This window comes from Phalacrocorax aristotelis, chromosome 8, assembly GCF_949628215.1.
Source record: "Phalacrocorax aristotelis chromosome 8, bGulAri2.1, whole genome shotgun sequence".
Taxonomy (NCBI): Eukaryota; Metazoa; Chordata; class Aves; order Suliformes; family Phalacrocoracidae; genus Phalacrocorax; species Phalacrocorax aristotelis.
The window spans coordinates 3,930,800-3,943,804 of NC_134283.1; the positions used below are offsets into that span (position 1 = coordinate 3,930,800).

Here is a 13,005-nt window from a genome sequence, read left to right on the forward strand (position 1 = left end):
TCCCCCTTCTTCCTGTGCTAAAATAAACACCATTTTTCTAAGGTTAACCAAGATAGCTGCTATATAATTTATGGCCTCCTCCTGGTAAAAAAATTCTCTCAAATGTATACCTGTGAGCCAAAGTGGACATGAATCACTGCTGGTCCACTCTAGGTTCTCAGAATTATTATAAAATCATCAGTGATATGTCAGCGTACATAGTTTAATGTATTTGAAAACAGAAATGGAGAAGCTGTGGGGGAGGTGGAGGCTTTGGAGGTGACAAGTTCTTGGATGCTTGTTGCTTCTTACTGGGAAAATACAGAAAGGCTGTGTTTGAGATGAAATCTCTGGAGCTTTGGTCTTTTGCCACCTTGGCTTTCCCTTGCTGGGCTGTGACGAGGTCACGGTGTCACTCCACACCCAGAAGCTGTACCTACATGCTATACACACCAGTCAAACCTCAGGTCTATAAGTTTGTCTGTGGGGAAAGCAGTGACAGTGAACTCGCAAAATGGAATGCTCGGTGTCACAAAAGGTGTCAGGGCCCAAGATGAGATAGGACTTAGCTTACTCCTTAGCTCCCTGTCTTCCAGCCAGAAAATAAACTGCATTATTGCTGTTAGCATTCATGGCATGGTAATTCAGCATTTGGGATAGGGGCCCCTTTGTACAACCTGATCTCTACCCTAGATTATTTATAGCGTCAATAAATTGTATCTGTTGCAGAAGAGGCAAGTACCTGCAGGAATAGACATGGTTCTTGCGGACGCTCCTCCTGAAGAAGCCTTTGCAGCCGTCGCAGCTGGACGCCCCATAGTGCTTGCCAGTTGCCCGGTCCCCGCAGATGGAGCAGAGGGAGCTGATGCCGTTGGTGAGCAGGTTGGTGTTTGTTGATTCGGCTGCGATGGCCTCTGCGGGCAGAGAACAGAGACCATTAGACCCCTCTGTGATGGAAACCAGAATCAGCTGCAGCAAGTCGCTTTTTTTAAGCAAAGCACAGTCTGACCCAGCCGCACACGCACATGTGCACACGTAGTATGTGCCTCCAGGTTGATGGTCATGCTCTTCCCAACCTCAGCTGAGAGTAGCTCAGTTGCTTTGCTTCTGGTGTTGGTGTTTTCCTTTGTTAAGTTCGCACAAGCATGTTGGGTTCTGCAGCTTGAAACCCCTCTGTTCACTGAAGCAATTACCACTACTTTTCTTGACAGATGCAGAGAAACCTTACATGGGTGTGAGACATAAGCTTTTGAGGGATGGGGAGCCACCTCCCCAGTTAGACACCTGGAGAACATGGTTCAAGGCTGGTGCCCGCAGAAGGCAGTAGAAAGACCATCATTAACTTGAATAAGCAGAAAGCAGAGAGGAGACAGCAGAGACAGGAAGGATGGACTACTTCATGCACATGATGGAGCTACTGGAGACAAAAGGTGCTCTTGAGAGCTCCTCTGCAGCTGGAAGACAGGGACAGCAGCTCCCACAGGGGTCACTTTAGTTCTAAGTCAGGTTCCTGCTCTGAATTGCCCTCTGAAGAGGCTCATTTCATTCCACTGGAAAGCAATAGAGGGGTGCAGGAAGATCGACCTTCTAAATTAGGGACCTAAAATTAGGTCATATGAATGCCCTCTGTCATGTCCTCTGTCTGCACCCACTCATTTGGGGCAGGAATAGCTCTGCCCCTGCCTGGCCTGTGTATACACTGCTGAAAACGCCCCTTTAAACTTCTCCCTTGGCCTTAACCACCAGACTCGCTGCCCTCTTAATCCTCCTAATTTGAGGCACAGCTTGGGGAAGAAAAAAAAAAAAAAGAAAAAAAAAAAAAAGAAAAAAAAAAAAAAGAAAAGAAAAAAGAGACACTTGAGAAGATGCAGATGACAGTGTTTACATCTTGCCAGGAGGAGGAATGTTTGTGGAGTCTGTCCTGACCTGGGCACTCGCTGCAGGATGGTTTTATGAATTTATCGCACCTTTGGGAGCATGTTCTTCGCACCAGGGGAGCCGATCTCCTGCTACAGTGACCTTGGCAAAGCCTCTGGGACAAGAGGCATCCTGCCTCGCAAAGAGACGGGCGGTGATGGGGAAAGCTCCACTGCTGTTGTATTGAGCTATGACAAATCTTAGAGAAAATTACTCAAAGGGGAGGAATTGGCATCCGAGCTGGACAGTCTAGAGAAAGCCTTCTAATGCATAATACATAAAAATAGCTTTGGGTAATCCACACACAACGTGCATATATAAAGAGAGAGAGCGCGAGCTATTTTTGTATGTGACTACACATAAGAAATTTATAGTGAAAATATTTGCTATGCAATGAAAATTGTAATCAAAAGCCCCCCCCCCCCCCCCCAAGCCAATAAAGATTTAGTATTTAAAAAACTGGAAAGTTTTTTAGCTAAGGCTAAGACTAAGACATTTTTAGCTAACACTTCACAAGTGCAAAGGTCAGGCTTCCTTTCACCCCTGCAAAAAACCCCTTTTGATCTATATTTTACCTTCTAACATATGGATGAATAAATAAGTAGGCTGTAGCAAGATGGGAGCCACATGACAAGGAAGACACACAGCATAAAAATCATTCTTAGGTCACAATGACAGGAATTGGGATTTACCTGTTCCCAAAATCCGTGTAAGATGCTCCCAGCTCCGACATTTGTCAGTAAGTTGCACTTGGGTCTTTTGGGAACATCGTCTGTGTCAGTGGTGCTTAATGGTAATTTACATTGATTTTTATATTTTTTTACATTAATTCTTTGTTTAATTTTGATTTATAACTCAGTGTTAAATGAGCTGAGAATAGAATATTCCTTCAAGGGTAACTGTACTGATAAACATTCGTGCATCTGTTGCTCCATCTATTTTTTTTAAAGGAACATATGATCATAAACAAATGCGCTGAGTGTGCTGGATTCCATTTAAAAAGAATTGCGCAACAAAAATAAAGATAAGAAGGCCAATTTTCTCTTCGATCCGCTCATGCTTTCTCTACTGACTTCAGAGGAATTAAGCCGAGGTCCTACACTTTGGGTCTCCAACAGACCTTCATCTCAGCTGAGCCTGGACTGCAAAATGTTCCTGATTCTGGAAAGCATTTACTTACCAGAGAAGACTTTTTCCCTCATGCGAGTAGGACATGGTGAGGAGCTGCTTGCTGATATAAGGAAGAAATTAATAATCTGGCCTTAAACCAAGTATTACTGGAGGAAGGACCATCAGCACTGGGCATGCGAGGGCCCATGGAAGCTAGCAAACCAAATTTTGCCCTCACTTGTGCCCGTGAGAACACAGACAAGCCCATGGGCTACAGCTGAGTTGGGTGGCTCTTTGTTAGGGCAGATATATCGCTAAAAGTTCAGTCCCTGTTAGGTAGCCACGTGCCCTTTTCAGCTTGTTTGAACGTGAACAGAAATTTTAAAAAGCTAAGGAAAACCAAAGCCCTAAGCCAGTATGCACATGTTAATTACGATGATAAGTTTTAATTACAAAATCCTGTCACCAGCTAATGATGAGTGCCAAATGAGAAATAGCTCAGAGAAGAACAAAGGCACAACTGATATTGCATGCATCAGAAGACTTTTGATGCGGCTTTCAAACCTACCCAGTATTTGGGGAATGTCTGGGCTGATCGCTGCTAGGAAAGGCAGAGGAAAGCCAGGATCCCTGCCAGCACAGTCGCCTGCCTGTGAAATCAGCTGAAAACTGTAGACCGATTACTTCAGCCCTGCCTGACACAAGGCGATAACCTACTCAGAGCTTCATTTAACGTGCTGTGCCTCTCCAGAAGGGTTGCTAACTGGAGCTCAGCACCGCACTGAGATGGGCTCGAGGGCTGCTAGGATGGATCTGGTCAGAGCCCAGCTGGCTGACAACAACTGAAGCGTGCTCACAACTATCCACACCACCCTGGAGAGAGATGCTCAGAGACGTGTATTGGTTATAGACGCTCATCACTGAGGTATAACAGAGAGCTCCTAAGCCGTGCTGCAGGGCCTCTGAAATTTCTCGGAGAGATGCAACTGATGACGGTCTCCAAGAGGAGACCATAACTCATCTCAACCTTGTGTGGGTCCCAGGCTGAAGTGAAGACCTGTGATTGTGGCCAGACTCCTCACTAGGACCGTCGAGGACATTTACTGGCAGAAAAATCTGCAGTTTCAACCATCTTTCTTAAATTACACATAAGCAGCATGCAGATTAGGAACTACAGCCTCCCTAATGCCGATGAGAGTATCCCAGTGGCTTCACCAGCTTTGGGGGCATCCAAGCTCACAACTGAAATGCATACAAGTTCTTGTTACCTACTGCCTCTGTATGTAAGTCATTACCTAACCAGGGTTGAAATGAAGATGACGAGTTTTACAGTAGTAAGAAATGACAGTGAGACTGGTCTCAGTGAAGGCGCTGCTGGGGAACGGCGTCTGGCTTCCATTCAGAGCTAGAGCTCTGCACAATACCTGACCACTGCAGACCTCTTTTCTGCTCTTCTTTTCAGTTATGTTACTGGCTACATCTTTCCTAGATGCGCACAGTATGAGAGAATTACCTTGCAATGCTTTCCAGAATGGTTTTTGCTTTTACCTACCCAGAAATCCAAGCCAGTCTTGCTTGCACATAATTTGCAGCTAAAAAAATCCCCAAGTTACGTGTGCTGAATGTAAAGAGAGCATAAATGCGGGTTTAGGGCATGCACACGCAGTCAGACTTGGTGGCCAAAGCCAGCATTGCGAAACCTGTGCATACATACATAGGTCTGGATGGGGTCTGGCACTGAAGCCCTGGCCATGTGCAGGTCAGCTGCTTTCTACATCAGCTTTTAGCAAATAGAGGGAGAGTTTTTGAGATATAAAGCATAGCTTTGACCTAGTGTTCCCAAATCCTACAGTAACACCGATGAAGAGGCCAGCCAGAGAGGCCAGAGCTCCTTGCAAGCACGTGTGCAGTTTGAGGGATGATCGGGCACCATGAAAATATCTTTGATGGCTTTTTCATGGCCTGAATTGGGTCCGACTGCAGCAGGGCTGGGAATGGTGTTTTTCCAGCATTGTGCCAAAGTCCCAAGCACCCGCGTGGTGTTTGAGTGCTGAGATGGGAAACGGAGCATCACCGTGGGAGGAAGTGTTCGCCGACACTCGGCTGAAGAATTACTACAATATTTCAATAATGCTTCATATTTTAAGTGAAATGACAACTCTGACAAGAGCATGAGGAAATGGGTATTAACAGCACATAAAACCCAAGTGAGAATATGGCTTGTAATGGCAGCCAAGGTAAAGGAACCAAGTTTGCACAGAATGGGAAAATTTCTGCCGTTACAACGCATGTAAGGGAAAGACAGGATTCGCATTGACTTTTGTTCATTTCCTTTGCTGTTCTTTCTATTTAAAACAAGCAACTTCTTTACACTCCTCCTCCCCTCCCAAAATGGATTTTATTATTTATTTTGAATTAGTCTTAAAATACTTGGCAAATTATGGGCTGCTTAAAGGTGGAAAATTCAAAATATATATCTAGGCAAATTTCAAAACTATAGCAGCAGCTTCTTGAAGCAAAAAGCTTAGCACCAGAAGTGCTTCACATCGTTAATCAACCCAAAATGTCGATGAAAGGATATTCTGAAGGAGGAAATGGTTTTAAGGAAGCATGACGTTATTTGAAAATAATTTTCACTTCAAAAATTGTTCAGAATGTAAGAAAAAGTCCTGAGTCCATTGAAATAAATATTGTCCCCCTTCCCATTTGTGTATATAGAGGGCAAAACTGCCATTAGATTTAGTAGGGGAAATAATACAGAATAGTCTTGCACAGTGGGAAAGATATGGCTTAAAACAATGCAGTATATTTTTTAAAAATACCTAAAATGAGATTATGCCTTGATTCTAACAACTTTGAAAATATTTCTGAAACTACAGAGTATCTGTGTGAACTGTTATTTTGGGTTACCTGTGGGAACTGAACTCAGCTGGTGAGCAATATATTTCCATGCATGGACTTTTCAGGTCTTTTTTGAAGTTATTTTTACAAACGGTAGAAGAGGACACTTACCCAAGACAAACAAGCTAATTTCAAAACAGCTAGTTCCTGAGAGAACCGGTTACTCATTAACGGCTAGACAAATAACGCAATACCGATCTAGGTAAACTTCAGAAAAAAACTCAACCTGTCAGTTCCACAGCATGAAACGACAGAGAGCCCCAAACAGGTTTTGGTAGTTGATTTGCAAAATTATCCTCAATTTTGAGGAAATTTGTACCGCTCTGAAAATTTAAAAGTATCTTGTTGTTCAGCAGCAAGTGACAGAGAGAAACATCTGTGTTAAATAACATTTCTGGAGTAGGAAGTCAGATGGAAACCTTTCTGCAAAAATAAGAAATAAGATCCTGTGTATCTGGAGCTGGCAAAAAAAAAAAAATATTGAAAATCTTTTATTTAGGGACAGGCAGAGCTTTTCTTGAAGTCAACTTTAAAGTCAAGTTTCTTTGGGCATTTTAACTCTACTCGTCTCCTGACATTCCCCCATATCCCACAGTTATAAGTCTAATCGGTTTATATTGTAGGCGATAGCCCTACTGAAACTCTGATTTCTTTTGATGAGACAGCTAATGAGCAAACGTGAAATCCTGAAAATCCCATCTCAATTTCACTAAGCATCTTAACAAATTAAATGAAATGCTGCCGAAACTCTCCAAAGACATTGCTAATGGTGGAATCTCATTCAGTTACGCGGCTGGTTTCATGCTGTATGACTGAAATGGCCTTTATTTTTCACACAGTGAACAGTTAATGCCACAGAATAGCATTCGCTTCATGTCAGAGTACTTTTGACTACTCAAAACCTAAATATCACACAAGACCCTTTATTTCTGTGAACAAAGCGGAAGTCTGCATATAAACACATCTTGCAGCCAAGGTCTTTGTGTGCTGTAAAAGGTTTTGAGCCATCTTGGTAGCCAGAGAAAAAAATAAGGCAGGTAATGATTTGGATATTGCTTCTCCATCTAAGGTCCTAGGAACAGGTTAAGGTGGACACACGGTGTATTTTCTGTGTAACAGACCAATGCCATTTGAGGCGGCATTTTTTTTCCAAGGATTAAATATGAACCTGAGTCACGTATGGGAATGAAACAAACATTTTAAAGAAGAAATACTGATAATAACTCCTCTCATAAGTCATACAGGGGGACAAAGCTACGGCGTGCCATGAAGAGCTCTGCCAAGATTTGCAGTACCTTGCGGGCTCTTCAGGACATGATGCTCAGCCACCAAGGAAAAGAATAACTCAAAATAGGACCCGCAAGTGAGGGGGCCCCATTTCAGCCCAAACGTAACTGCAGATGCAACAGAAGTTGACAGGTCAGCTGCTTAAATACCCTTTCCACCCTTTGCCCCACACCTCCTACCTGCCTTTCCTAGGTGCTCAGCTTCATAACAAAGATAGTGGAAGTTATTCAAGAGGAAGCGAACAGAAATCTCACCAGTGTTATTGGGGAGCACCCGAAGGTTGTCAAATTCCAGCATGGTATAAGAGGAGTCCAAGGAGTCGACATAATCTGGCATATCCATGTCCATGATGGACTGACAAAGCTTCATTATTACTTGTCAACAGCAAGGGAAGCGGCAAAAAACAGCCCTGCTGTCAATCACGGCCAAGGCTTCCTCTGCAAAGAGAGACACCCCAGCCCTTCCGATGACAAATCATTACCCAGCTCTGGCCACAGTCCCCTCCCCGTGCCAGGAGAGAAGGGGCGAAGCCATTCCCTCTTGCACACACAGTCCCCTCCCTTCCCAGGGTGCATCTGGGCCTGATAATATGATGTAGATAAGGCCTAGACTCAAACGACTTGGATTGCATCTTTGGGTCAATACAGCCCGTTTTATGGCCGTTCCTGCGCAAACATTTTGAAAAGGGCTGCGGGGAGGCATTTGCGCACACGAGCTGCCCTTCCAGGGCAAAGCAGTGGTCGTGTCAAGTAGCGCCCGTGCCGATGTCACCTTGCTCGGCTGCCAGCACCGGGGAAAAGACCAAATGATGTCACTCGAAGCTGGTGAAGACAATGAGCCAGTGTCACCAAGACCATCAAGACTGGTCAGCTTTGAGAACCAGAGGCATTGCCATGAGGCACCAACAGTGCTGCCCAGCGATCACACCTTGCGTTACTGCTGCAAGGGAAGAATGAGGCTTCGTGACAGCCACCGCATGGTTTCACCCTGCCCCGTAGGCAGGGGGGTGAATTCTCCCACCCACCGCCACCTGCATCTTCTCCCTCCTGACTGCAGGCAGCCCCAGTCTCCCAGAGCTCCCACTGAGAAAGAGCTCGGCTGTGGTTGCGAGTTGTTAGGGCAGAAGGTTTCAAGCAATGGCAAATGATGAAAATGGAAAAGGCTGGAAGTAACCGGGCAGAATCCCTTGCAGATGTGTGGTGTTGCATTTCACGCTGACCCACACCTCGCTTTTCTGGGAAAGGCCCGTATTATGGAAGTACAATTCCAGTTTTCCCCACAGGACTGTGGTTTTTTGGGTTTTTGGTTTGTTCTTTTTTTTTTTTAAATTTACTGAATTCTGCACAGAAGTTCTTCCCCTGTTAAGACTCATGACCTGTACTGCAAAAGACTGGAAATAAAACACAGCCGTGCAACGCAATATAGCTTGAAGTGTTAGGTGTACTCCTGGTTTCATCTTTCAGATGACTTCCCTGATATTACAGTTCCCTCTCCAGTGATGCTGTTTTGTGTCAGAGGGTCTTTCCTTTCCATGAGCTGTTCTGTGAGATCTAGTTCAACATCCTGTTGAATCTGGAGGAAAAGAAGAGTCTTGAGAAATAGGGAGATGTGTTGCCAGAAAAGGAGCCTTGGCCAAATGAAGAGGATTGCCAGACTGCCTGAACTCTCACTGAACCGAGGAGCAGGGCGGCCCCATGTATCCTACCGAACTCCAAATAGCAAGAAATATGCCAAAATGGAGTTTTGAAATATCTTACATATACTTATTTTGATTTTATCCCCATTTTACTTTTTTTTTTTTTTTAAATGTATTTTTCCATATCCTGGGGCCTTCCGGTGGACATTGCAATAGGTTAACTACAGATAAGCTTTTCCCCTATAATGATTGGGTGCAGGAACACCTAGCTTTATTTTCTTATCATTTCTGGGGCATAAAATAATTTCATGTGCCATAGATATTTTTTTTCCTTCTTTCCTTTTTTAAGAACACGTTGTAACTAGTGGTGCACAAATGACTCCTTGGTTAGATAAGACGTTATGTTTTTATCCTTGGACTATGCCCCCAGGCTTTCAGTAATGCCAGCATCAGCTAAGTTAGCATCTGATTAGTCGTTCTTGCCTCTTACTCAATGTCAGTCCTGATTATGCCTATTAATATGGCACATTTTTTTGAACTGAACTATGGGCACGACCCTGCCTGATTCTCAGCCCTCTGCCACTATCGCAGCTAAGAGTTCTCAGTTTTCTACAAATCCGGGGGGAGTTGTAGGGGTTTCTCACTGTTAAAATAGTCATATTGGCATTCACCGTGCGTGCTTTTGGGCAATTGTGACCCAGTGAGAAGACATTTGGGCACCTGCCTTGATATTGACAGGCATTGGCTTTAGAGATCCCTCAATGGTCTCGATTTCTCAGTCCAAAGTGAAGGTTAAGACTTATTTCCAAAGAAATCTGGGCGGTGAGGATGTGCTTAGACATTATTTCATCCTGGGAGTGAGAAAAGGTTATAGAGTAAATTTCATAGTTCAGGACCAGATTTCAACATCCTGTCCATATCGATAATCAGGACTGACTTGTTATGGAAGGTGGTGGTGGAGTGATACTACATGGCATTTCTATTTCAAACAGATGTCAGCACCCTGTTCCAAACCACTCCAGCACAAAAGCATCCCTGAAGAGTACCAGCGCTTTGCTGAGGGCTGAACTGTTTTTTCTTTTTCCTTTTCCTGCTTTCTTACATCACTTTCTGAGTCACAGCTGCAATTCAGCTGTGATCTATTCAAGGCTGGGTCTGAGTTTTATTAATGTCTGGAGAAATGTAGCTCACTTTGAGGTACCCTCACATCTGCTCAGCACTGTTCATTATCGCAATGAAGTGGACGCCTGTCCCAGCTGAGAACTAGAAAACCTCTAGCTGGTTTCTTCATTACCTTACAATGATTTAACCTGACAGAGTGGACCAGTTGGGAGCTAGGGAGAGATGTCTCTCTAGTTGACCTCAAGCAAACGTTAGACATACAAACCTGCTCCTGGAACCCCACTTGATGGGGGAAACAGGCAGGTGGGAGAGGGCTGGTGTTTGGCTCTCAGTTCTTTGGCATCACCCTGAAGGATAGCAAGCCTGCAGACCTTTGCTCTTCTCGCCAGCGTCTCCCAGGGTGTCCAGAAGACATGCATCATCCTCAGTTGGTCTCTGGTAGAAACGTGATGAGCACACAAGAGGCACGCTGTGAACAGGAGAAATCTCAACTCCTTCACAGAGCAGGGCAACAGTAAGGAAAGGTTTGAAGGTAGAGGATTGTGGGGTTGATCAACACCTCTCCTCTGAAACACTCTTCCTGGGACTCGAGCTCCCCATGGGACACAGACATGGCAGCTCTTGAGGAAATATTTCAGCTACATCTTTGTGTGTCTGTGAGCTGTGTGCAGGGGCTCTGTCCTTCCCTGCAACGTACCAGTGCTGAGGAGAGCCTACCAGGTCAAACAAGGGCTCCTACGTTGAATGAATGATGCTCTGGGAGAGACTCCTAGCTTCTAGGGTGAGAGGAGACCTGGTGGGACCCAAGCCAGGCTCTGATCTTTCTCCACCGCTCATTTCTAACCTTTGCTCAGTACAGAGAAAAGACGGGGCTGCTCAGGTCCTTGAATAAGCCAAGTGCTGACCACTAGTAAAGGTAACTCCAGTATGATTCAGAAACATTAACCACAGTAAGTAGATCTATGGGTTTGAAGATCTTTCACCAGAACAGATCAGCAAAGTAAAAAAAACCACTTGCCTGTACCATATTGCTCCCTTTTCTCACCCAGAGGAGGAGGAGGAGGATGTGTGGGGAGCATGTGCTCAGCACAGATGCCCTTGCTGCTGGGGCTGTGAGGCAGGAGCAGCCACCCAGCTGTGGGCCACAGGAGAAACCCTATGGCAACAGCAGCAAATATTTCCCCCTGGGGTTGCTACGTCCTGCACACCAGTCTTAGCAAGCAGACTTACAAGCGCATAAGAGCTTCTGTGTAAGAGCACTCACTCTGGGCTGCAGATTTGATGCTTGCGTAGGTGAGTTGACCACAGTGCATTGCATGCAGAGATAACTGCATTTTTTTTGCAAAGCAAGGGGATGGGACTGGGGGCATCTGTCCTTTCCTTAGGTGCTCAGGCATTGAATCACCTGCACAGGCATCTTAGGTGTATGGGTAAACAAAGGCAAAGCTGGACGCTATAACAGAGTCTTCCCAGGCTGCAAACTGATATCAATCCTCCTCCGTATGTCTATAAGCTTCTTTTTAATATGTTTTCCGTTTATTCCTTTTTTGACTCAGTGAGGCTGGGTATAGCTGGTGGGTGCAGGGCAAAAGGGAGAAGGGAGGAAAAACCCAGAGTTATGCTCAATAAAAATAGTATGAATGTTCAAACATAGCGCTCTGGGAAGGAATCAACATGGTCCTCATACGTACTGCACAGAGAACAGGCTCTGATGAACACATGGTCCCAGTAAGACAACATGCTTATTCCTAGAAATAAAATTCACATGCCTTTGGGAATACTTGTTAGACAAGATGAAGTGCAGAAAAGATAAGACCTCTCTGATTAATTAGGAGAGAACACAAAGTACCGCGAGCACGCCATCAGAAGCAACGTTTCCTTGTCTAGGTAAGTGGTGGGAGAAGATGCTTGCAAGCTATGGCAGCTGCACATCCATCTCTGGATGGAAAGTAACTCTGTGCTGCAAATGGGGAGAGGTTTCTGAGGCACTAAAACCTAACAAAAGACGTGTTGCTATGCAAAATGGTGAGGCGGACTTGAGCTACTAACTGTATTTTTGGCACAGAATTTTTCTTCTTTTATTCTTAGAAGCACATTTAAAAGCCCTACCACTGTTTTGAAGATTTTCTTCATCTGAAATGCAGCAATAATCCCCGCAAGCTCAGAAAAGAGTATAATCAGTGAGCATAAATCCACCACTGTTCAGGTGGTTCTCAGGTACCAGAAGCAACGGTAGCCATAAAATTACCTATCTGGGGAGACTGTCTAGATAAAAACAATAATTGAAAGACAGAAGCCAGTGAGGCCTTTTTTCTGGGCAACGTATAATTAGAAACAGTATGCTCCTGAGATTATAAGCAGTGTGAAATCATATCATTAGCATATAATTACAATGGTAGACGTGACAAATTTATGTAGACCAGATGTCTGTTAAATCATTTCCCTCCTTTCATGGGTGCAGTTTCTTATGGTATATGTCACTGGATGATGTTTGTGGTACAGTTCACAGCAAAATCTCTCTTTTCTTTTTCAGGTATTTCTTATTAAAATGAACACTGCGTTTCCACAGCGCTGTGACTTTCACAGTACAGTGAGGGGCTGCTTGTTCTTCCAGCTGTTATCTCCCGAAAGCATTCTGTCTGTGTATTCATAAAATAAAAATAGGTCAAGAACTTTCTTGGGTAGCCATCTTTCTGTTTTTCAAAAAAATGTCAGGCCAGTTAATTTGCTGTGTTTTAAACTCACTGGAGGTTTAAAGAGCAGGACAGTCACGCAGGTGCCTACTAGGAGAGTCAATGTCATGGCAGCCTAAGCTGAAGGTCACAGGACTGATCATGGAAGAGGCTGCCGAGCTTTAAGGCTGACATTCAGCATCCTGTGGTGCCGGGCAACAGCCATATGGGCGACCATCAGGTCCAGCCTCATGCACTCTCTGAACAGGTGGAAACCCAACACAAGCTAATTACTCCATCAGTGAAATCGAAGCTGAACAATTCATTTCTTCGAGTGCTGTGAAAGAGGTATGTGAACAAGGAAGGAGAAATGAGATCTGG

General features: G+C 44.5%; 1 protein-coding gene across 2 annotated transcripts in view; it reads right to left on the reverse strand.

Moving 5' to 3' along the window:
* Positions 1 to 7,663, reverse strand: part of LOC142060898 (hepatocyte nuclear factor 4-beta-like) — a 29,448-nt gene extending 21,785 nt beyond the window's left edge. For both annotated transcript variants that reach the window (XM_075101242.1, XM_075101240.1), the window contains exons 1-2: positions 7,449 to 7,663; positions 722 to 893 (exon numbers count right to left, since the gene is read on the reverse strand). In XM_075101242.1, the coding sequence (XP_074957343.1) occupies positions 722 to 893; positions 7,449 to 7,563 (287 nt within the window). In that variant the 5' untranslated portion in view covers positions 7,564 to 7,663. The remainder of the gene's footprint in view (positions 1 to 721; positions 894 to 7,448) is intronic.
* Positions 7,664 to 13,005: the final 5,342 nt, after the last annotated feature.